The 25,608-nt window shown below is 39.8% G+C and overlaps 2 protein-coding genes across 4 annotated transcripts in view; one reads left to right on the top strand and one right to left on the bottom strand.

Moving 5' to 3' along the window:
• LOC126412190 (tyrosine-protein kinase CSK) overlaps positions 1–3,493 on the bottom strand; it is a 234,514-nt gene extending 231,021 nt beyond the window's left edge. The window contains exon 1 of the mRNA XM_050081669.1: positions 3,340–3,493. The gene's annotated coding sequence lies outside the window, so the exon portion shown is untranslated. The remainder of the gene's footprint in view (positions 1–3,339) is intronic.
• A 52-nt stretch (positions 3,494–3,545) lies between these two features.
• LOC126412191 (protein FAM169B-like) overlaps positions 3,546–25,608 on the top strand; it is a 114,692-nt gene continuing 92,629 nt past the window's right edge. Inside the window, exons 1-2 of one of the 3 annotated variants that reach the window (XM_050081671.1) lie at positions 3,546–3,729; positions 3,994–4,106. In XM_050081671.1, coding sequence (XP_049937628.1) covers positions 3,683–3,729; positions 3,994–4,106 — 160 coding nt within the window. In that variant the 5' untranslated portion in view covers positions 3,546–3,682. Of the gene's footprint in view, positions 3,730–3,993; positions 4,107–6,589; positions 6,782–25,608 lie in introns of those variants that run through there. The other 2 variants (XM_050081673.1, XM_050081674.1) reach the window with 2 other exon arrangements.

The following is a 25,608-nucleotide window of genomic DNA, read 5'->3' on the forward strand; positions in this document are numbered from 1 at the left end:
CATTTGACAGTATACTGCACAGTAGTCATTAAAGGCTTCAAGCATTGCTCTCTTGACAGCCAAACTACTGTATGTAGTACTCCAGAAAAAGAAGAAGAAGAGCTCATTTACACGGTCACTAGAATCAGATTCATTTTTGAAGATCTTACCAGAAAGGCAGCTAATGCCTGCAGCAATGGCCGATATTGTTGATTGTGCAGAAAAATGATCTTGAACCGTCTCTGCACAAGCCACCAACAGTCTCTTGGCCCAAAGGGAGTATCACTTTGTCTCAAACTCTCTAAGCACCATCCCAGATATAAACATTATAACTCACATACTATAAAAAAATCTACAATGTCGAGGTCATTAAGGCGGAGCCCTTATCAGTTAGACAAAGATGGGCAGAAAATCCTCTGTGCCCTTGTTGGGTGACTCATTCCTGCAGAGGCCTAAAGAGATTCTGGGGCACCATCGGAAATTTGAATCAGGACAACCAGACTGACTTAAACTATGTTTTTCCTAAATTAGAGTCTTAATCACGAGTTACTTCCCGATGTGACTATTTCGAGACATCTTAATAATACTTGAACATTTTAACAAAATACAAAAAGCAGACGTCTTATACTTTTCTTAATCAAACGCAGAATTATTTTAATTTCGAGAGAGTATTTTCGTGGTCATATCAACAAACAGTACCGCTAAGATGAGCGAGCAGGAAAAATAAAAAGTACGAAACACGTGTCTTTCAAATCAAGGAGTGATTCATTAATTACATACTTTTTCGTAATTTTCAGTTATGTCTTTGCGCCCGTTCCCAACTACGTACTATTTTCGTAATTGGTGGATAAAATTAGTAATCAGCTACATCAATAACATACATTTATGTAATTTAAAAACGGAAGTATCATTACATCTGAGGTGTTTTCCCCGACACGAAGGTCTGAAAACAGATTCGTATTTTGGTCAGCTTTGCGGGATTTAGGACCACTGCACCTGGTGACGATTATTGAAATTTGTACAGACTGTAATAGACTTGGGCAGCAAGTGGGATTAATAGCAGTTCCACACGAATACTATTGTTCAGTAATATACAACTGTCACCGAATTAAGAATCTGGTTGTTATTATTGCGTGTTTATTAGGTTTCTTTCGGAAAAGTTGTCTTAGTTCTAATTAGAGCAAACTCTATGTCTACAGCAATCGCAATACTGAATCAAAGTCTAAACGAGAGCACAGAAAGGTTGTAAGACCAGAATCGCATTTAGGAGGAGCTGTGTTCGAATCATGGACCGCAGTGGTTTTCCTAAATCATTTCAGGACAATACCGTGGAAGTTCCTTCGACAACACTGAAACACGGCACACCACTGCTACAGAGCAGCTAATTGCCAGGGACCTGGACTTATACATTTCCTCCGACCACCTCATTCACTACATCTTTACATTTTTCCGTCGGACTCCAAGTCGTTCATGTTTTTTTTTTCGAATTACCGCTTGTCTGCTTCTAACAATACAGCTAAATGATCTCTTTGGCAGTGGGTTTTCTCTAATTCGTGAACTGCAGGAGAGCGAGACTGCGGCGGACGAAGCGGCTCTTCGGTAAGCTAGGAGCCCGGAAGCGGCTTGCATCATTCTATTTCCGACGGGAGACAGGGCAGACCCGCGCCTAGATGTCGAGAGGAAGGAAGACACAGCCAGGCGCGACGCAGCCCGATACGGCACATTCCATGTCAACCCACGCGCTCGCTGTAGAGCCTGATTAGACAATCAGAGCGAGGACACACGCAAGCAACAAAAGTGGCAACATAATGTTTACACAAAATTATTTTTCGCAATTGCGGCATCCTCTAACCACATTTTCTGAAGTGTCCTTTCATTACAATCGCTTCTAAGACGACTCTTGAAAATACGTCAAAGGAGTTGCTTCCAGTCTGGGAATCATGGTCGATTTTAAAATATCGCTGCACTTGCATTTGCCGCTGACACATTGTTCTTTGTAGTCACTCATGTGTCGGTGTATCTAATCTTCATTCCCTCCGAAAAATGAGTTTAGGGCCCATATCTACTAACTGTGTGTAGAACAGTGGGTTTCAATTACGAGGATCACTTCGCCATTTAAATGCTCGCCGCTTGGCTCCCCCACCCCCCTCCACACTTTTAACACTGAAATAGCCTCGTCAAACAGGAAACTATGCTTAAGGATGAGAGAGGAGATCACAAACTTCCCAGAGCGAAAAATACACAGGCACAAAGCCCTGCATCAAACCAGTTGTACTGTTGCTTGCTACATTCTCTTTCATACCGAATACGATGGTACTGAAATATCCTGCAAACTGAGAGCTCACACTTTCACAAATTCCTCTAGCCTGTGTATGCATAATGAAGCTTGAGAAATGGTCTTCTTGAGGAAAAAGGTAAGACGTACTAACGTAAGACTAAGCTCTGCAGGAACGCAATGATTACAAAATTACGCCGTCTAAAACACAAAACGTTTACTGACGTGACTGCAACTAGTGATCTCACAATTATTTTGTAGCTGGAAAAAAATGCATAACATTTCCTGTAGAAAAAACTATATATTATACGGCAACACATACAACAAGAACCGGTAGATGCTTTTCACGCCTCACCCCTGAACTGTCTACAAGTACATGCATCAGCAATCCACGGCGACTTGCAGAGAACATAGATCCACAGATTCTCATTTACAATTGGTTCTTTTTAATTATTTACTTTTTATAAGCAAAAGGTTTTTAGCAGAAAACTTTTCTTGCATGAGAATGTCATACTCTAGTAAGACTAATCGAGTTCACACTTTTTTTTATCTTCATCAGATAGATATTATAGTAGGCAATAGAATGGTTTATATATAACAGCAACAGAACAGGTGCCGTCAGGACCCAACGAAAAAAAATCACACTGAAAGCGGACAACATGCACACCGAACATAAATGACTATCCAAAGGTAAGCTAAGAGGGGAAAAAGAATTTTGAGATCTCTCCTCTTTAATATAGTGTACTCAGCGAATTACTAAATGTCGCACGGAGTCTTTGATCCACATATTACATAAAAGGAGACAAGTAATGAGTGTGCAATGATACGCTGAAGTTTTTGCTTTACGTTGTATTTTTGTGCAAATGAATTATTCAATTGCTTGCGCAGAGCGTATAAAAACGTTATGCTGACATTTATTTACGAGGAATATTGTAACCAAAGGTACGAAATATGTTACTCCACATTATCTGCGATTTGTTTACAAATCGCTTCATACTGTATCACACATTCCTTGGATGGTTCATTTGTTTTGCATCATGTAATTTAGTACAATCATTTTTTATTATGATGCGCTTTGTACTTACCAATAAAATGAGTCTGTCATTAGGTATTGCAATATCAAAGCACCGTACAAACAAAACTGTCACGTTATTTCACTCACTTCGACACGGAAAATGTAGTACCACTGTCCCCAATTGCTACAAATAATACGTCACGTCTGACCATCGGCCATTTTAATGTTACAGACAGTCGAAAGCTTAACTCACTAGTCAGTTGAGGTACTGAAAATAGATAACATAAGAGTGACTAAAGAAACGTTAATCTGTTCCAAAAAATTCCCTCACGCATCTTGTGTACAGGCTAATAAATTGCAGATGATCTGAAGAATTTGTAAATTTAGTTGACGCTCTCAGATGCTGTTGTAGGATGGCATTAGCTACTGATTATTCTCCACAATTAATAAAATGCAAGAGGTATCTTACTTTTAAGTTCCAACTTTTAACTGAATTATGCTTTATAGCTCCTGTCCGTTCAAAAGTTTGAGTATTTTGTTTTCGGAGCCAAAGCAGGACTTGCACAGATAAAAAGTAAAGTTAAATGTTTGCTTCGTTGCAAGTTTTTTTCTTTCTTTTTTGTTGTTGTATGTTCATTAAGTCAGTTATTTGTGCATCGTTACAGCTCATAAAATTAAAGTGTTCCAACTTTTAAATAAAAGTACATCAAAAAACTTCTTTCAGATGCCATATAGATACCCCTATCTCCCGAAAATTGATTGAAGAAACTCAAGTTTCATATTCTGGCGAAGAGGTTAGCTGTGTGAGGACACTGAAATGTTCATCGTGCAGTTTCAGTTAGTATCAAAGTTTTTCGATGTATTCGTGCTATATTTTAAGTGTGAATTTTTCTTAGACTTGATCGTGCAGCGATTCAGCATTTTCGCATAGAACATATTAAGATTATGGCGTATCGGCCCACCTTAACTGTCATTGCAGCCATATAATACTCTCATTTTCCATTTTTATTCGCAGAATTGTGTTATTTATAAAGCAGTGACGATTCTAGACAGGCATCAGAATTCCCATGCTCGTTACACTAATTTTACTGTTATGTTAGAAACAGAGTTCCTCAGTAGTGATAACATATTTGTAGCTAGCGAAAATATATTTGGATAGTTAAACAAAAAAAGAAATGTTTATGAAGCATCTGGATTTCTTACTGTGCCAACTGTAAGACAGCAAGAAGCAGTAGTCCACAGTAACTTCAGTGTAGATTTTCTAAGGGATTCTGACAGGAAAAAATGATCCGTAAAACATGTTTTGGTCCTACAATTTGATTTCACTAATTAACTTTCCAACACGGTTGGATAAAGACAGTAGGTCTGTAATTGACAACGTTTTTTCAGGCACTCAAAGCTAGAAAATAAATATTTACGCAATAATAGATGCTCTCTCAGATCATGATGCACAGTTAGTTAGTATAAGTAACATAATTGCCGTACGGTACGGAAACTCCCCAGTAGAAATCAGAATAATTAATGACTAAGAATAGATTATAGGAGAGGAAATTTATAATCAACCAAATGCTAACATAAAATTTAATCTATTCCATATGAATTCATATCATTATTTGAAAACAGGTTTTCACATAATAATCTAATCAGAAAGGACCTTAGGCAGCCACATAAAAAACCATAGATTACTAAAGGGATTAAGGTTTCTTGTCAAAGGAAAGGGGGAATGTATCTTTTGACAAGAACAGGTAGAGATTCTTCAGTAGTTGCACACTATAAAACTACTCAAAATCACTTAAGAAGGTTATAAAAAAAATCAAGGATCATGCCCTTAAGCAGCCACATAATAAGATAACTGAATGGAAGGGCTATAAATGATGAATCACAGGGAAAAATGTATTTAATAATAATTTCATAAATATAGTAGGAAGCATGGAGACAAACAGTTGAAGAGAAAAATCACAGCAGTATGTTGAAAAAGTGACTCTCGTAGAATCCAATTGTGTGAATGTATCACCAACTTTGCCTTCTGAAATTAAGAAAATTACACATTCTGTCAGAAAATCTCATCTGATTTTGATGGTGTTTCCAATAGAGTACTAAAGATTTGTTCCCATATAATAAGCCCAGTCTTATCCGAAATATGTAGCCCATCACTTGCTCAAGCATATTTCCAGAGAGACTAAAATATGCCATTGTTAAACTCCTTTTTGAGAAAGGTGATAAAGAGAGATGTCAATAACTATTGACCTGTTTCACTGGTGAAATCTTTTTCCAAAATTTTTGAGAATAGCAAGCATAATATCCTCATCAAATCACAATTTGGGTCTGAGAAGGGTTGCTCTACTGAGAATGCCATTTACATGTTCACTCACCAGATTGTACAACAGTGAAATAATAAAATAGAGCTGATTGGTATTTTCTGCAGTGCATCTAAGGCATATGGGCATGAGAAAAACAGTATGCTCATATATAAAGTGAAGTTTTATGGCATTGATGGTATAACCAACTGATGGATAATGTCGTATCTAACCAAAAGAAAGCAGAAAATTGTACTTAGTTAATTCAGCCAATATAGTAAGGAGACATGATTCTGACTGGAGAGAAATCACATATGGGGTTCTCCAAGGCTCAATCTTAGGTCCACTCCTGTTCCTCATGTATATAAACGATCTTCCTTCCAATATACAACAAGCAGAATTAGTTCTTTTTCAGATGACACTAGTTTTGTAATCAATCTAAGCATACATACAGAAAAAGAAGAAATGGTAAACAAATTTCTTAAAAGTATCATTGACTGATTTTCTGCTAATGGTCTCACCCTCAGTTTTAAAAGACACAACATACTCAGTTATGCACGTCTGTGGGTACTAAACCAATGATAAATATCACTCGCAGTGAGGAAATAATAAGTAGAGTAGAAATTTCAAAATTCTTGTGTGTCTACATTGATGAAAATTGAAATTGGAAAAAGCAAATTTTGGAAATCCTAAAACAACATAGCTTAACCACATTTGCACTTAGAATCATTGCAAGTCTTGGGGAGAGGCAAATCACTGAGTTTACATAATTTGCATATTTTCATTCAATAGTGTCATATGGAATAATGTTTTGGGGTAACTCATCTTTAAGAGAGAAAATCTAGTAATATGTGTTGGTCAGCCACAATAACCCTTGTAGACATCTGTTTAAGGAGCTGGCCATTCTGATTACTGCTTCATAATATATTTATTCTCTCATGAAATTTGTTGTAAATAATCCACTATGGTTCAAAAGGAACAATGCTGTATATAATTACAGCATCGCGAAGAAGGATGACTTTCATTACTCCACCATAAAGTTGTCGTTAGCCCAAAAAGAGAAAAACAATGCGACAACAAAAATTTTTGATAGCTTATGCAGGGATATAAAACTTCTGACAGATAGCAAAGTATAATCAGAAAACAAGTAGAAAGTTTCTCCTCGACAACTCCTATTCCGAAGAAGAATTTCTATTGTGGTAATGTGTAAAAGTGGTGAGTAGGAATTACATCTCTGTATCTTTTCTCTTTTTTAAAAAAATGTGAAATGAATCATTCCACATCATTACAATCTATCGTGCAAAATGATCCATGAAACATGGAATTAAATTAGTAATTTAAAGTAGAAAAGCAGATACTATGTTGGTCCTACATCTGGAGCTTTTGCTGAAGGATAAATCACAGAAGAACATGATTCTAAAATATATTCTTTATTCTCAAATAGGTAAAGACCTGTTATAAAATGAAGAAATTACTTCTTAAAATGTTGACTAATAAGTGTGTCAAGCTAAAGAACACACCATTGATGCCAAACTCATCTGGGAAGGGCATGTCAATCAAGTCTAACAGATCTCACAAGTGTCCTACCTCGTGGAAACTTATATGGGAACATTTGCCTAATATCGGTAACATTTTGAAAGTAAAAAAGAAGAGAGTGTCCATGTAATATGCAAGGCTGGTCCTAAAGAGCACTGTCTCCCTCTTTTTATCGGAGTTACTATTCTAACAGTGCTAAATATGTATATCTGTTAGTGTACGCTTTTTGTAGAGAACAACATTAAAGGATGTGAGAGAATCAATTTATGAACAAGACATTAGAAATAAGACAAACATCGAAATCGTAAGTTACAGGCTAGCAATAACAGGAAAGTGTCATAATGTAAATGCTCTTGCTCCTCAATCCTTGCCAGTTAACAAATCCAGATGAAAATTATATGATTAGCTAACAAAAAATCAACATCTGTGATATGGGCAATGTCAGTATTAATATTTAAGATTATTACTGTATATAAGATAGGCTATTTATTTTGTACATGTAATACGAACATTAATTTTAAAACTGTTATTGGAACTGTAACTTCACTATCACTGAAAAAAAAATCTGTATGTGGTCAACAGCAAACAGAAATATAATTTGAATGAGCTACACTGTATAATGAATCGTTTTTCATTCATGGTTACAGTGATGAGGTAAAACTTCAATGAAACAGACATAACTGATAGTCTTTCTAAATGATTTGTATATTTTGGATGCAGCTTACATTACTCCAAACTCAATATGGTGCTGAAAAAGCTGTATCTGTTGTTTGTTTACTACTCTCCATGTACTCCATTAATACATTTGAAATGCTTGCCAGACAGTATGATGAGATATTTACCCATACCATTTGTGGACACAGTGTTTGCAGAATGCCCTCATTCAAACTGTTATCGCTTTAGTTTTTCATTTTAGAATGGTGTGTGTTCATGTCAGTAGAAAATTCATAACTTTCACAATGGAGGTTGGTTCTTACAATTTTCTAAGTAGAATTTTGGGCGTGTTTGGCAGTGAGTGTCTAAAAGTTCATATTTCTCACCATTACAGCTATCTCCTAACGGTTAAACAAACCTGTGGCCATTAATGGTGCTTTTGACATGCTGGTGTCTTCAATTATACAAACATATATATATATATATATATATATATATATATATATATATATATATATATATATAAAAATATGTCTGCTTGTGGGTATATGTGTGGATGGATATGTGTGTGTGTGCGAGTGTATACCCGTCCTTTTTTCCCCCTAAGGTAAGTCTTTCCGCTCGTGGGATTGGAATGATTCCTTACCCTCTCCCTTAAAACCCACATCCTTTCGTCTTTCCCTCTCCTTCCCTCTTTCCTGATGAGGCAACAGTTTGTTGCGAAAGCTTGAATTTTGTTTGTATGTTTGTGTTTGTTTGTGTGTCTATCGACCTGCCAGCGCTTTCGTTTGGTAAGTCACATCATCTTTGTTTTTGGATCGTTTGGTAAGTCACATCATGGACATGGACTACACTTGAAATGTCTGCTTGTGTCTGTGTATGTGCAGATGGATATGTGTGTGTGTGAGTGTATACCTGTCCTTTTTTCCCCCCAAGGTAAGTCTTTCCGCTCCCGGGATTGGAATGACTCCTTACCCTTTCTCTAAAAACCCACATCCTTTCATCTTTCCTTCTCCTTCCCTCTTTCCTGACGAAGCAACCGTCGGTTGCGAAAGCTGGAATTTTGTGTGTATGTTTGTGTTTGTTTGTTTGTGTGTCTGTCGACCTGCCAGCACTTTCATTTGGTAAGTCACGTCATCTTTGTTTTTAGATATATTTTTCCTACGTGGAATGTTTCCATATATATATATATATATATATATATATATATATATATATATATATATATATATATATATATATATATATATATATATATATATATATATATCAAAAAAACAAAGATGATGTGACTTACCAAACGAAAGCACTGGCAGGTCGAAAGACACACAAACATCCACACAAAATTCAAGCTTTCGCAACAAACTGTTGCCTCATCAGGAAAGAGGGAAGGAGAGGGAAAGACGAAAGGATGCGGGTTTTAAGGGAGAGGGTAAGGAGTCATTCCAATCATATATATGACATGGACCTACACTTAGATTAAGTGACCAACACATATTACTAGATTTTCTCTCTTAAAGATGAGTTACCCCAAAACATTATTCCATATGACACTATTGAATGAAAATATGCAAATTATGTAAACTCAGTGATTTGCCTCTCCCCAAGACTTGCAATGATTCTAAGTGCAAATGTGGTTAAACTATGTTGTTTTAGGATTTCCAAAATTTGCTTTTTCCAATTTCAATTTTCATCAATGTAGACACGCAAGAATTTTGAAATTTCTACTCTACTTATTATTTCCTCACTGCGAGTGATATTTATCATTGGTTTAGTACCCACAGACGTGCATAACTGAGTATGTTTTGTGCCGAGTTGATATTTTATCACTACTTGATTTGTTTGAACTTTCTGCAGTTATTTTCACCTCATATTTCCTCACAGACAACCATATTACTTGTTGAAAATCTGAGATTGAGCCTCATTATTCCTGAAGTCATTTCCATGTAACCTGGTCAATAGTGATTCTATCAGACTACTCTGATATATATCTGAAGTTATACCTCTGTATCTACTCTCATCCCAAAATAAAATGTTGCATCCTGCTTGTAGAAAAGTACTTAACCCATTTGCAAATCTGTCTGGGTACCCAATGTTAACGTACAGCAAGCTGCCGATTGTCCAAGTAAATGCAGACCCAACATTGCACAGATAACCAAAAAGTACAGATAATCCGTAATACACATTCTTTACCAGAAACTGTTATTTACTGTGTTTACAAAACGTGCTGAGTGTCACATTTGAAATGCCACTGCATTTCGTGTAACTTTCTTTCATTTAACATTCAGAAAATAATTGTCCAATTTTTTTCTGTTTCTATTTTTCATTTAATTTATTCCCAGTAATGGATCTTATTTTCTGGCGAGTCAGAACATTAGTGAGGGCAAACAAATTTTGTTCTATATAGTTTTACAACAGATCAACACATTTAAGCACATCAGTTTGGGGATGATGAAACTCGTGTCACATGCATAATAGCACATTCTAACTGAAGGTTTCATTGTAACTGTAACGGAAAACTTCAGGGGTTTTTCCCAAAAACTGCCAAAGTATGTGTGTATAATCTACAAATTGGATAATTCACAGTATTTTCTTTAGCAGGCGTCACTCCAGTACAGACTAAAAAGGAAAGAGTCATGAAATCCATTAAATTATGGCCATCCACAAGTTCGGTGGGTAAATAAGCATTATAAAACAATTCCTTAACTCTTAGTAATTTGTGATTATACAGGGTGGTCCATTGATCGTGACCGGGCCAAATATCTCGCGAAATAAGCATCAAACGAAAAAACTACAAATAACGAAACTTGTCTAGCTTGAAGGGGGAAACCAGATGGCACTATGGTTGGCCCGCTAGATGGCGCTGCCATAGGTCAAACTGATATCAAGTGGTTTTCTTTTTTTTTTTTTTTTTTTTAATAGGAACCCCCATTTTCTATTACATATTCGTATAGTATGTAAACAAATATGAATGTTTTAGTTGGACCACTTTTTTTGCTTTCCATTCTTGCCGCGTTTCTCAGCTCTGCCGTAGTCTATACTGACGGTTCGGTGGTTTCTGGTCAAGTTGGTTATGCTGTTGCTCTTGGGGAACAATCTGAACAATGCTCATTTCTGGCTGGCTGCAGTGTTTTCACTGCGGAGCTTTTAGCCATCTCTGGCGCCCTAGATTCTATGCGCTCCTGCCCAGGTGAGTCCTTTGTTATCTGTAGTGTCTCCCTGTGTGCTTTACGAGCTATTGACGAGTGTTTTCCTCGCTCTTATCTGGTGATGGCTATCCAGGAGGCCATCCATACTCTTGCCCGATGCAGCCCCTCCATGGTTTTTATGTGGACTCCGGGTCATGTCGGCATCCCGGGTAATGAGTGTGTTGACACTCTGGCCAAACAGGCTATCAGTGCACTGCCCTGGAGACTGGCATTCTGAAATTTGTTCTCTAGTCAGTAATGCGGCAAAAAGTCCTTGGTACTTAGGGTGATGAATGGCGCACCCTGCCTTCCCCTAACAAACTTCGGATCATCAAGGAGATTACAGGTGTGTGGCGCTCCTCCTTGCGAGCCTCACACAAAGACTCAGTTGTTCTCTGTAGGCTACACATTGGCCACACCTGGCTGATGCACGGTGATTTATTGCGCCGCAAGTACCACCACCTCTGTGTCGCTGTGGATCAGCATTGACAGCGATCCACATCTTGTTGGCCACTCCGCTTTTAACTGCGCTCAGGCAGATGTTTGTGCTGCCTGATACGCTCCCTGCAATTTTAACGGATGACTCTGCAATGGCAAGCTTAGTTTTGAGTTTTCTTCTCGCAGGGGGCTTTTATCACTCAATCTGAGGGTCTATCTTTTTATTGTGTTGAGTCTGACCTTTGGCCTATGGTTTTAGATTGGGGTTTTTAGTGTGTCTCTTGGTGGTTGGCTTTTCCTTTTTTTTTTGTTTCTATGGTCAGCCAGCCACTGTAACACTCTGTGTGTTTTTAATTCCTCTTTTCTGGTCTTTGTTTATGTCTTTCTTGCTCTGTTTCATCCCTTGTCATCTCCGTTCCTTGTTTTTCTTCCTTATGGTTGTTTCATGGTTGTGGAAAAAGGGACCGATGGCCTTTGTTGTCTGGTCCCTTCAACTCCCACAAACCAACCAACCGGTTTGCTGCAGCTCTCCATGGTATTCTATCCTGTGCAAGCCTTTTCATCTCCGAATAATTACTGCAACCTAAATCATTCTGAATCTGCTTAGCATATTCATCTCTTGGTCTGTCACTACAACTTTTACCCTCCACGATTCCCTCCAGTGCTCCCTTGATGCTTCAGAACTTGTCCTACCAGCTGATCCCTTCTTCTAGTCAACCAGTGCCACAAATTCCTCTTCTCCTCAATTCTATTTGGTACCTCCTCATTAGTTACATGATCTGCCCATCTAATCTTCAGCATTCTTCTGTAGCACAAGACACTTCTTGTCTAAACTATTTATCGTCCATGTTTCACCTCCATAAATGACTACACTCCATACAAATAATTTTAGAAAAGACTTCCTGACACTTAAATCTATAAATGTTAACAAATTTCTCTCCTTCAGAAACGCTTTCCTTGCCATAGCCAGTTTACATTTTATATTCTCTCTACTCCGACCATCATGAGTTATTTTGCTCCCCAAATAGCAAAACTCATTTACTACCTTAATTGTCTCATTTCGTAATCTAATACTCTCAGCACCACCTGATTTAATTTGACTGCATTCCATTATCCTCATTTCGCTTTTATTGATCTTCATCTTATATCCTCCTTTCAAGACACTGTCCATTCCATTCAGCTGCTCTTCCAGGTCCTTGCTGTCTCTGACAGAATTGCAGTGTTGTCGGCAAACCTTAAAGCCTTTATTTCTTCTCCATGAATTTTAATTCCTACTCCAAATTATTCTTTTGTTTCCTTTACTGCTTACTCAGTATACTGATTGAATAACATTGGGGATAGGCATAAGGGATACCAATCATAAAATTTTTGGACTTTTCTATCATCCACCTGTTAAATGAGAATGTGCTTCTCATATCACTACAGAAAATTGAAAAATCCAAAAGTATTTCTACAAATGTGCTGTGCATAACAGAGTATCATTTGCAAGTCACAGAAATTTAATAAATGCATCTGCATGTGATACGAGTTAATATACATTTTCTGTAGGTCTAATATAATGAAAAGGGCAAGTAGTCAGTATAAACAAATAATGCCAGGCCATAGACCTAAATTAGTACTGATACTGCTTTGAGCAGCTCTTACGGTGCTGTACTTCAGTAATATTCCTAGAAACATGCAAGGTAGCAGTTCCGATAATGTACTGGCCCCCTACAATAAATGTTTCAAATTACATGAATTTGTGGAATTAATTGGGAAGTCACTGTTTATGGAGATTTCAACATTGCTTGTATTGTGGGTAGTACTGTTCGAAGGCACTTGGAATTACTGTTATCCAGATTTGCATCATTCTCCATAGTAACAACACAGCAATATTAATACATGGTATAAAGTCACTTGATAATTCATTTCAAAATCCAACTGCTTTTCAAGAAACAGTTGTAAGCTTCATACATGATGGCCAAATGATGGCAATAAAGCATCTCCAACAATCAGGTTTAGCTAAGAAGGAAAAACTACCATTTGACAGAAGCATAAATATTAATTAGTTGCACTATTCAGAGAGAATGTAATGAACTAACAATGGCAAGAAGTTTACTGTAGACACACATTATTATTATTGTTGTTGTTGTTGTTGTTGCTGTTGTTGTTGTGGTCTTCACTTCGAAGACTGGTTTGATGTAGCTCACCATGCTACTCTATCCTGTGCAACCCTCATCTCCAAATAACTACTACAACCTACATGTCTCTGAATCTGCTTACTATATTCATCTCCTGATCTTCCTCTTTGATTTTACCTCCCTCACCACACCACCACCCCCCCCCCCCTCCCTCACCCCCAAACTTCAGTATTTCATTACTTCATCATTAGTTACGTGATCAACTCACGTAATCTTCAGCCTTCTGATGTAGCACCACATTTCTCTTTTTGTCTAAACTGTTTATCATCCATGTTTCAATTCCCTACAATACTACACTCCAGACAAACACCTTCAGAAAATACTTCCTGACACATAAGTCATATTTTATGTTAAAAAATTCTGTTCTTCAGAAATGCTTTTCTTTCCATTGCCAGTCTACATTTGATATCCTCTCTACTTCGGCCATCAGCAGTTACTCTGCTAACCAAATAAAAAAAAAAGAAAAGAGTCACCTAGGCCCTACTACTGTAAGTGTCTTGTTTTCTAATCTGGTTTCCTTAGCATCATCTGATTTAATTTGACTACATTCCATTATCCTTGTTTTTGGTTTTGTTGATGTTCATCTAATGGGTTCTTTTCAATGCACTGTCCATTCAGTTCATCTGCCTTTCCAAGTTCTTTGCTGTCTCTGACAGGAGTACAATGCCATTGGTAAACCTCAAAGTTTTTATTTCTTCTCCCTGAACTTTAATGTCTACTCCAAATTTTTCTTTCGTTTTCTTTTCTGCTTGCTCAATGTGCAGTTTGAATGACATTGGAGATGGGCTGTAACCATGTCTCAGTCCCTTCTCAACCATTGCTTCCCTTTCATGCACCTCGACTCTTATAACAGGTTGTAAATAGCCTTTCACCCTCTGTATTTTATCCCTGCTACCTTCAGAATTTCAAAGAGATGATTTCTTTCAGCATTGTCAAAAGGTTTCTCTAAGTCTACAAATGCTATAAATTTGGGTTTGACTTTTCTTAACATATCTTTTAAGATAAGTTGTAGGGTCAGTATAGCCTCACGTGTTCCTACATTTCTCCAGATAATTACAGGAACATAGTAGACAACAAACAGTTTTTTTCTAAAAATAACAATACTATGAATCCAGTTTTCATTAACAACTGGTCAGAGACAATTACAGAACAAGCCAAGAGGTAAGGTGGTTAGCGTCTGGACTCGAAGTACATTGTGCGAAGAAGAGAAAGCTAATCAAGAGTTAAAAGGGGCACTGCAAGAAATATTGCAAGTGTCAATACTGTCATCAAAAATGCTAAAACACTATGCAAAAAATTTAAACAACAAAGCAGATATAATTTGGAGGGTTATTGGGTGTGGAAGGTATAAACTTGGTAAGAAAAGTGATATTCAGATCCCTGATGGCAGTAGCAGTGAGACAAATGATGTTAGGTTCAAATAAGTTGCCACTAAATCCAGTGAACTTTTCTAAGGCCCTCGTTACTCAATAAAAGATCTTTGCTAGCTATCTTTTATAAAAGTTTTTTTGAAAATCTATGACTTTGTACAAAGGTACTCTTATAAAGGTTAGAGTGTGGTCCCAGCTTTATAAAAGATTTGTCAAAGAATTTTGGCAATGTAATGTTCCGGAAACAACGATCGTGTGAGACCCAACTCGCTTTATTTGTGTAGTGGCGTAGCAAGACAGCCACGCCACTCGGAAGTAGCCGAAAGGCACGCGTTAAGCTCACGCAGGCTGGCGTGAGGTCTGAAACAGGATACGTAATGAATGCTATAAAGAAAAGTACGTAGCTTCTGGAATACTTAACTTTAATCCATAATTGTAGAACATCGCTCTTGATGATACATGCTTCATAATATTAATTATCAATTGAATACGGCGCCTTGCTAGGTCGTAGCAAATGTAGCTGAAGGCTAGGCTAACTATCGTATCGGCAATTGAGAGCGTATTTGTCAGTGATCCCCTTCTGGCAAAGTCGTCTGTACAACTGGGGCGAGTGCTAGTACGTCTCTCTAGACCTGCCGTGTGGTGGCGCTCGGTCTGCGATCACTGACAGTGGCGACACGCGGGACCGACTTATACTACCGGACCGCGGCCGATTTAAAAGCTACCACCTAGCAAGTGTGGTGTCTGGCGGTGACACCACAATTTGTTCATGAGACCCAGAAAATATTAGATACAGGCTCCCAGGTAGATGCTATTTTCCTCGACTTCCGGAAGGCGTTCGATACAGTTCCGCACTGTCGCCTAATAAACAAAGTAAGAGCCTACGGAATATCAGACCAGCTGTGTGGCTGGATTGAAGAGTTTTTAGCAAACAAACCACAGCATGTTGTTATCAATGGAGGGACGTCTACAGACGTTAAAGTAACCTCTGGCGTGCCACAGGGAAGTGTTATGGGACCATTGCTTTTCACAATATATATAAATGACCTAGTAGATAGTGTCGGAAGTTCCATGTGGCTTTTCGCGGATGATGCTGTAGTATACAGAGAAGTTGCAGCATTAGAAAATTGTAGCAAAATGCAGGAAGATCTGCAGCGGATAGGCACTTGGTGCAGGGAGTGGCAACTGACCCTTAACATAGACAAATGTAATGTATTGCGAATACATAGAAAGAAGGATACTTTATTGTATGATTATATGATAGCGGAACAAACACTGGTAGCAGTCTCTTCTGTAAAATATCTGGGAGTATGCGTGCGGAACGATTTGAAGTGGAATGATCATATAAAATTAATTGTTGGTAAGGCGGGTACCAGGTTGAGATTCATTGGGAGAGTCCTTAGAAAATGCAGTCCATTAACAAAGGAGGTGGCTTACAAAACACTCGTTCGACCTATACTTGAGTATTGCTCATCAGTGTGGGATCCGTACCAGATGGGGTTGACAGAGGAGATAGAGAAGATCCAAAGAAGAGCGGCGTGTTTCGTCACAGGGTTATTTGGTAACCGTGATAGTGTTACGGAGATGTTTAGCAAACTCAAGTGTCAGACTCTGCAAGAGAGGCACTCTGCATCGCGGTGTAGCTTGCTCGCAAGGTTTCGAGAGGTTGCGTTTCTGGATGAGGTATTGAATGTATTGCTTCCCCCTACTTATACCTCCCGAGGTGATCATGAATGTAAAATTAGAGAGATTCGAGCACGCACGGAGGCTTTCAGACAGTCGTTCTTCCCGCGAACCATACGCAACTGGAACAGAGAAGGGAGGAAATGACAGTGGCACATGAAGTGCCCTCCGCCACACACCGTTGGGTGGCTTGCGGAGTATAAATGTAGATGTAGATAACAGCTGAAAACACAAGGACAAAAACATAAAGAAAAGGACCATCATAAGCAGGACCTTTACACAATTAGAGAGAAATTGCATACTCCATTGACCAAATGAGGTTGTATAGTTGACAATGTAATGCGGGCCTGACAGCAGCTGAAAACATGAGGACAAAAATATAAAGAAAAGGACCATCATAAGCAGATCCATTAGACAATTAGAGATGAATTACATAGTCCATTGACCGAATGAAGTTGTGCAGTGGTTAGCACACTGGACTCATATTTGGGAGAACGACGGTTCAAAGCTGCACCTGGCCATCCCGATTTAGGTTTTTCGTGATTTCCGTAAATTGCTTCAGGCAAATGCCGGGATGATTCCTTTGAAGGGCACAGCTGATTCCTTCCCCATCCTTCCCTAATCTGGTGGGACCGATGACCTGTCTGTCTGGTCCCTTCCCCGAGATCAACCATCCAACTAACCATACTCCATCACCAGACTTCAGCTTTCGGGAGGGGGCAGAGGGGGAGGGGGGGGGGGGGAGGAGGGAACACTGTTAAAAAGATCAAAAAGCTCATCACCATATCTGTGACATTCTTCCAGATGGTGAGTGTCACAGATTTTGCCTGGGTGTGTGTTTGGTAAACCCAGAGCTCCTGAGCTATGGTTTTGTGTCCACCGCCAGTCTCCTTCAATCGTAAGCTCTGTGCAAGTTTCAGCCCACAACGGTATATTGGTGAAACAGGGAGTAGGGAGCTGCCTAGTCCACAAGAATGATACAAACCCTATTTCTTCTAAAACTACATATAATTTTAATAATAAACAAAAATAAAACAACAACACAACCTCAGGATAAAGCTGGGTGCCAATGGGAAGGACAGCTGTCATTAGTGGGCAGCCTCTGGGACACCTGCAGAGCCATACCAAGGCGATTCTGCATCTCTGACACAACTACCAAGGCTGCACTGTCCTCTGCCCCCTCCATAAAACTACACTCCTGGAAATTGAAATAAGAACACCGTGAATTCATTGTCCCAGGAAGGGGAAACTTTATTGACACATTCCTGGGGTCAGATACATCACATGATCACACTGACAGAACCACAGGCACATAGACATAGACACAGGCAACAGAGCATGCACAATGTCGGCACTAGTACAGTGTATATCCACCTTTCGCAGCAATGCAGGCTGCTATTCTCCCATGGAGACGATCGTAGAGATGCTGGATGTAGTCCTGTGGAACGGCTTGCCATGCCATTTCCACCTGGCGCCTCAGTTGGACCAGCGTTCGTGCTGGACGTGCAGACCGCGTGAGACGACGCTTCATCCAGTCCCAAACATGCTCAATGGGGGACAGATCCGGAGATCTTGCTGGCCAGGGTAGTTGACTTACACCTTCTAGAGCACGTTGGGTGGCACGGGATACATGCGGACGTGCATTGTCGTGTTGGAACAGCAAGTTCCCTTGCCGGTCTAGGAATGGTAGAACGATGGGTTCAATGACGGTTTGGATGTACCGTGCACTATTCAGTGTCCCCTCGACGATCACCAGTGGTGTACGGCCAGTGTAGGAGATCGCTCCCCACACCGTGATGCCGGGTGTTGGCCCTGTGTGCCTCGGTCGTATGCAGTCCTGATTGTGGCGCTCACCTGCACGGCGCCAAACACGCATACGACCATCATTGGCACCAAGGCAGATGCGATTCTCATCGCTGAAGACGACACGTCTCCATTCGTCCCTCCATTCACGCCTGTCGCGACACCACTGGAGGCGGGCTGCACGATGTTGGGGCGTGAGCGGAAGACGGCCTGACGGTGTGCGGGACCGTAACCCAGCTTCATGGAGACGGTTGCGAATGGTCCTCGCCGATACCCCAGGAGCAACAGTGTCCCTAATTTGCTGGGAAGTGGCGGTGCGGTCCCCTACGGCACTGCATAGGATCCTACGGTCTTGGCGTGCATCGCTGCGGTCCGGTCCCAGGTCGACGGGCACGTGCACCTTCCGCTGACCACTGGCGACAACATCGATGTACTGTGGAGACCTCACGCCCCACGTGTTGAGCAATTCGGCGGTATGTCCACCCGGCCTTCCGCATGCCCACTATACGCCCTCGCTCAAAGTCCGTCAACTGCACATACGGTTCACGTCCACGCTGTCGCGGCATGCTACCAGTGTTAAAGACTGCGATGGAGCTCCGTATGCCACGGCAAACTGGCTGACACTGACGGCGGCGGTGCACAAATGCTGCGCAGCTAGCGCCATTCGACGGCCAACACCGCGGTTCCTGGTGTGTCCGCTGTGCCGTGCGTGTGATCATTGCTTGTACAGCCCTCTCGCAGTGTCCGGAGCAAGTATGGTGGGTCTGACACACCGGTGTCAATGTGTTCTTTTTTCCATTTCCAGGAGTGTATATTTCAACACCTTTTTTCTACATTCAAATAAATGCATACGAATTACGTCCATATCAGCATGACAGGCAGGCATAACAGAAACAACTGTCCAGTGATATATGATACAGAAGTATATGGGTTAAATATTAAGCATTGCAATTAGCAGAGAAACTTCAGAATTTTGATGCTTTGGTGAATGTTAGGCCTTTCACTGACATTGAAATAACAGAACTGCATTATACACATATGAGCCAAAACATTATGACCACTGCTGATCGCGAGAGTGAATGGCAGCTGGTGACATATGAGCACATGATGGTAAGAACAAATATAAGCGGAGCAGAGGTGAATAATACAGGCTGCAAATGAGGAAATCCGCTAACATAAGCAACTGAAGAGGGCGGATTGTTATGGCAATTAGCAGCTAGGAAACAGTGAAGCTGTTTAGCTCTTTATATGCTACTGCCATGAGTATCAGTGGAAAATTGTTGAAGGATGGTGAAACCACGAGCAGGCAAGGTTGTGTTGGATTTTCATTTGTCTTCGCAGAATGTTATGGACAAAGGCTTGCCTGCTCTATAAACCAGCAAAGTTGATGACTTGTAGTTGATACAGCTATAGTGTACTATACTAATGCAGCCACAAGTGCTTGGGAATTCTCTATTGTTCAACATGGGGACTCTGTGTGGGATGACCCAAAAATGTCCCCATGTTAACCCAATGAAAACATCTGTTCCCATATTGACCCAATGAAAATATCAATTATGAATGCAGTGGGCACGGGGTCACTGAGACTGGACCACAGATCAAAAGCTGGTCAGATGAATCACGTTTCTTTATTCACCAGGTTCACGATTGTATCCAGATACCCCATCATCCAGACGAATGGGTGCTCGAAACATGCACTGCGCCACAGTCACAGGGCTTTGGGACACTATTATGGTCTGGGGGACATTCAGCTGGGTTACCACAGGACCGGTGGTAGTAATCGAAGACACTATGACAGCTTTGGACTATGTGAACATTATTGTGGACCACCTGCATCCCTTCATGCTTGATGTGATGGTATCTTTCAGGTGGATAACTGTCAATGTCACAAACCCTGAATAGTGCTATGGTTGTTAGAGAAGCCATGTCTTGGCCATCAGATTCACCTGATCTGAATTTGGTGGAATACATCCATTGGACACCAACTCTACACCAACAAACCACTGGGTTGCATTTTATGGTAATGGTGTGACCAATGCTTAGACATTTGGTGCCAGACACATCCAGAAGTCTACCAAAGACTTAATGAATCCATGTTATGCAGAATTGTTGCATAATGCACCTCAGAGATGGGCCAACATGCTATAACCATGTAATCAAAATTTTCTAGCTCATCAGTATGCATAAGTGAGGGATGTGAAATCCTTGAGCAGTGCAACTGATGAGCAATGGCAGAGAATATGTTTGTTTACAGGATGGTTCATCTAATTGTTAGATGAATGGAATTTAGCTGTCTATAGGCACAACTACTAACAATTCCACAACATTATTAGTCTGCCACAGAAGGCTTATTCTTGAATTGTTGCAGATCATACCAACTGCAACTGGGGAGTAGCAAAATCTCTGGTCAAATGTGCAAGTATATTGCGTATTTGCTTCTACCTTTTTTCCTTGCTTCCTATTATCATCAGGTCTCGCTCCAGTCAGCAAAAATTGGAAGCCTTTCATCAAATAGCATATTTGCTTCAGCACCTGGTCACCCATGTCTGAAATCCTACAACACTGTAGTGAAGTAGCAGCAAGAACTCCATCACTGAACTCAAGCAAACTGTGTAGGCAGAGGCTGACCACGTTAGTGACTGACATCCGTTTGGCTGTAGTCATTTCTTTATGGTGCTATTTGGATGAAATGACACTGTGATAATAGCGTGCATTTAGAGTCATGGGCTGAGTGAAAGGCTTCCTCAGTTAGGCAGAAGATAAGAACAAGGGGTAGATGTACTGGCATATCTAATCTGGTTAGTTCTTAAATTGTCTTTTTTTCTTGTTTTTTATGTCTGTTTTTGCACTCCTTCTGTGCTTATGCCCTAGTAGCGGCCTATGTTGTCACACCCTTGGTATCAGTGTGGACATCTGGTTCACCCATACCATATAAGGCTTACCCAGGCAAGTGAAACATTGTCTGGTTGGACCAGTGCACCATAGCTGATCGTGGGGTGCCAGTTTTGCCTATCCTAAGAAATGCTCCAAGGAGATTCATAGACATCTGGTGAGCATTCACATCTTTAGTGGCTAGCTCACCAGAATATGGGAAAACCAATTAAATGCACAAATAGTAATGGATAACATTTTAACATTTGTATCTAAATGTGAATGTAGTAAAAGAAAGAGAGGGAGTGCCCCCATTTTACATTCAAAAAGTATTAGTGGCAGTGACAAAAGACCTCGTACGTGCAAAAGCAAGGATACTCTCCTCACTGAAAGACCAACATCTCAGCAAGTGGAACATCTTAGATGTAAGTTTCTGGGTGAATATGCTGTCATTGCCAAGATACAAAGTGTACTTATCTGTGAGAAAGACATCATTTCCTGCAGAATATTATGACAAGGTAAGTGAACATCAAAAGCAAAGGTCTAAGGCAGGCGTTACAGAGGTGAGGAACATAATGGAAAGAGTAAATTGTGTGTTACAGAGGTGAGAAACATAATGGCAAGAGGAAACAGTGAGCTGGACAAAAATATTTATCACAAAAGTTTATTAATCAAGTAATTAATTTCAGTCAAAGATGACCATCTTCAGACCTGAGCAAATCCAACATACTACACAATTTTTGTCAGCGTGCATATAGGTGATAAGCACCATCGGGTATGAAGATGGTCATCATTGACCAGGATTAATTACCTGATTAATTAACTTCTGTGGACTATGACTAGAATTTATAACCAAATTATTATTTCCTGGATCACTATGAAACCTTATTGTGAATATATCACAGAAAAATAGCTGCCTTTGTTGAAACTTTTGAGTCACCAATTCTGCCCAAATGTATCAAGGCAGGTTTTCTCCTCATGCCCATATACTCAGATCACATGTTTTGTTACAAATGTCATTGCCATGAGCACATTATCCTCATCTTTGAGGGTCAAGCAACATGTGGTGAAGCAGCCCTTTAAGAAGAAATCACATCCTCTTTCTATCTGATCTTTGTAAACTGCTCGAGAAATCATGGTGCTTGAGACTGAAAATGCATGTGTTCAATGAAATGAAAAGGTATACAGGGGAAAAAAAGAGGCAAGCTTACGAGAGGTTGCCCTCCTATTTTTACAACTTTTTTCTTACAGAGGCAATGAAAACAGCTCCAAAAGCTAAAGTCTCCACTCAGACTCAATCTAGTAACTCCAGCATGAATAACCTTGTGTGTAAGTCCACCTGTAAGTTCATACTTGTACAAAAAAATAAAAATGTAAAATCAGTGCAGGATATAGAAAATACTAATTCCACCCTGGGAAGTCACAAAAGATTGCACAAGTAGCACACATTATACAACACTAACATCAACATTAAAAGAAGAACAGAGGGAGAAAATGAACAAGGAAGATAGGTCTGTAGCCCCCAAATGATCCTATGAAAATTTTGTTGAACAGGCTGACGACGACCCACCTACTGTAGCAATGGAACGGTATGTCTGTTAGAGGGTAGCAAAAGTCCCTCTATCCCTCACAAATTCTAACCAGATGTAAAGGAAAGGGGGGAGAACTGACAAACCTCACCAAATGAGTGGTTCCCATTCTGCAGTAGACCATAAAAGGATTCATGGTTCATATGGAGAACCTGAGGCTAATATTACAGTGTAACATCTATATCTGCAGGAATCTCACTTCATAGAGTGTAACAACACTATGATGAGGACTTCTAAATACCACAGAAAGGGCACCCTTATTGGGGAGAGGGCTAAAGATGGTGTTGCTATAATCGTCAACTACGCATGTTCTTGATATCTAATTCCATTGGGAGACATGTGCACCACAACCATATTATTGTCAATATATTTTGGATAAATGACAACATTGGTCATAAATACTGAAATCCTTTATTTTATGGATCGACTTCAGACACCGTGTGACCACCTTCAATGCAAATTATTCAAACCTTGTAGGTCTGGTCATATGTGAAGTATGCTAGTGGTAAGACACAATCAATGCCTTCTCTGCATGATAGCAGTGGAGACATTATCAAGGACAATGCTGCCAAAGCAGAGTTACTAAACAGAACCTTCTGAAATGCCATCACAAAAGAAGACGAAGTAAATATTCCAGAAATCGAATCAAGAACAGCTGCCAACATGAGTAGCGTAGAAATAGATATCCTCGGAGTAGTGAAGCAACTTAAATCACTTAATAAAAGCAAGTCTTCTGGTTCAGACTAAACTAATTAGGTTCCTTTTAGAGTATGCTGATGCGATAGCTCCAACTTACCAATCATATACAACTGTTTGCTCGACAAAAGATCCGTACTCAAAGACTGGAAAGTTGCACAGGTCACACTAATATTCAGGAAGGGTAGTAGGAGTAATCCACAAAATTACAGGCTCATATCATTAACGTCGATATGCAGCAGGATTTTGGAACATATATTGTGTTCAAGCATTATGAATTACCTCGACGACAATGGTCTATTGACACACAGTCAGCACAGTTTTGGAAAATATCATTCTTGTGAAACACAACTAGCTCTTTACTCACATGAAGTGTTGAGTGCTATCGACAAGGGATTTCTAATTAATTCTGTATTTCTGGATTTCCAGAAGGCCTTTGGCACTGTAACACGCAAGTGGCTTGTAGTGAAATTGTGCCTCAGTTATGTGATTGGGTTCATGATTTCCTATCAGAGAGGTCACAGTTCGTAGTAATTGATGGAAAGTCATTGAGTAAAACAGAAATGATTTCTGGCTTTCTCCAAGGTAGTCTTATTGGCCCTTTGCTGTTCCTTATCTGTATAAACGATTAGGAGACAAACTGAGCAGTCATCTTGGATTGTTTGCAGATGACAGTGTTGTTTATTGATTAGTAAAGTTCCAGTAGATCGAAACAAATTGCAAAATGATTTAGAAAAGATACATGTATGGTGCAAAAATTGGCAGTTGACCCTAAATAATGAAAAGTGTGAGGTCATCCACATGAGTGCTAAAAGGAACCCATTAAACTTCAGTTACATAATAAATCAGTGACATCTAAATGCCATAAATTCAACTAAATACCAAGGAATTACAATTACGGGCAACTTAAATTGGAAGGAACACAGATAACATTGTTGGGAAGGCTATCCAAAGACTGCATTTTATTGGCGGGACACTTAGGAACTGTAACAGATCTACTAAGGAGACTGCATACACAACACTTGTCTGTCCTCTTTTAGAATACTGCTGTGTGGTATGGGATCCATACCAGATAGGTTTGACAGAGTACATCGAAAAAGTTCAGAGAAAGGCAGCATGTTTTGTATTATCACAAAATAGGGGAGAGATTGTCATTGAAATGATACAGGATTTGGGATGGACATAATTAAAACAAAGGTGTTTTTCATTGCAGAGGAATCTTCTCACAAAATTCCAATCACCAGCTTTTTCCTCTGAATGCGTAAATATTTTGTTGACACTGACCTACATAGGGAGAAACAATTACCATGATAAAATAAGGGAAATCAGAACTCGTACAGAAAGATATAGGTGTTCTTTCTTTCTGCACACTATACGAGATTGGAATAATAGAGAATTGAGAAGGTGGTTCAATGAACCCTCTGCCAGGAACTTAAATGTGATTTGCAAAGTGTGCATGTAGATGTAGATGTCTGTATCGTAATAGCACAACATTTTCTGTAAGGTGTAACATGTGCTGAGATGATTACTTCCAGCAGATATCTTGACTTTTACTGCAAGCATAATTTTTAAAATTACTGAACTGTCTATCTTGTAACCTTAACAGTTGCTGATACAATGTACAGTGATCTTGTACTTACACAGCCAACTAGCAAAGCTCAGTCCGGCTTGCAAGCAATTGGTGTAATAGTGCACATGCCACATATAGTGATATGCTGTCTGTATCTGCTGCCTAGTGATGAGCTACACACACAGGCTGTCGACCTCGTCATAACACATCTCCTCCCCAACCATTCCTCTCCTGTGCAGACCTAACTGCACATAAAGTATTATGGGCATCTGTCACTTGTCAACAGGGTAGAGTTATTGAGTGTGCCATACAAAAAAAAATTCTTATGTCTTCTGAAGAAGGAGCAGAGCCCCCACTTCAACATTACTACAAGGTCGTTCTCCACCAGGGATCCATAAATATGCTCTTCCAGCTGTGCTAACAACCCTCAGTGGGAGGGGACAGACTACTTGCACTCCACTGCA

Source organism: Schistocerca serialis, chromosome 7, assembly GCF_023864345.2.
Source record: "Schistocerca serialis cubense isolate TAMUIC-IGC-003099 chromosome 7, iqSchSeri2.2, whole genome shotgun sequence".
Taxonomy (NCBI): Eukaryota; Metazoa; Arthropoda; class Insecta; order Orthoptera; family Acrididae; genus Schistocerca; species Schistocerca serialis.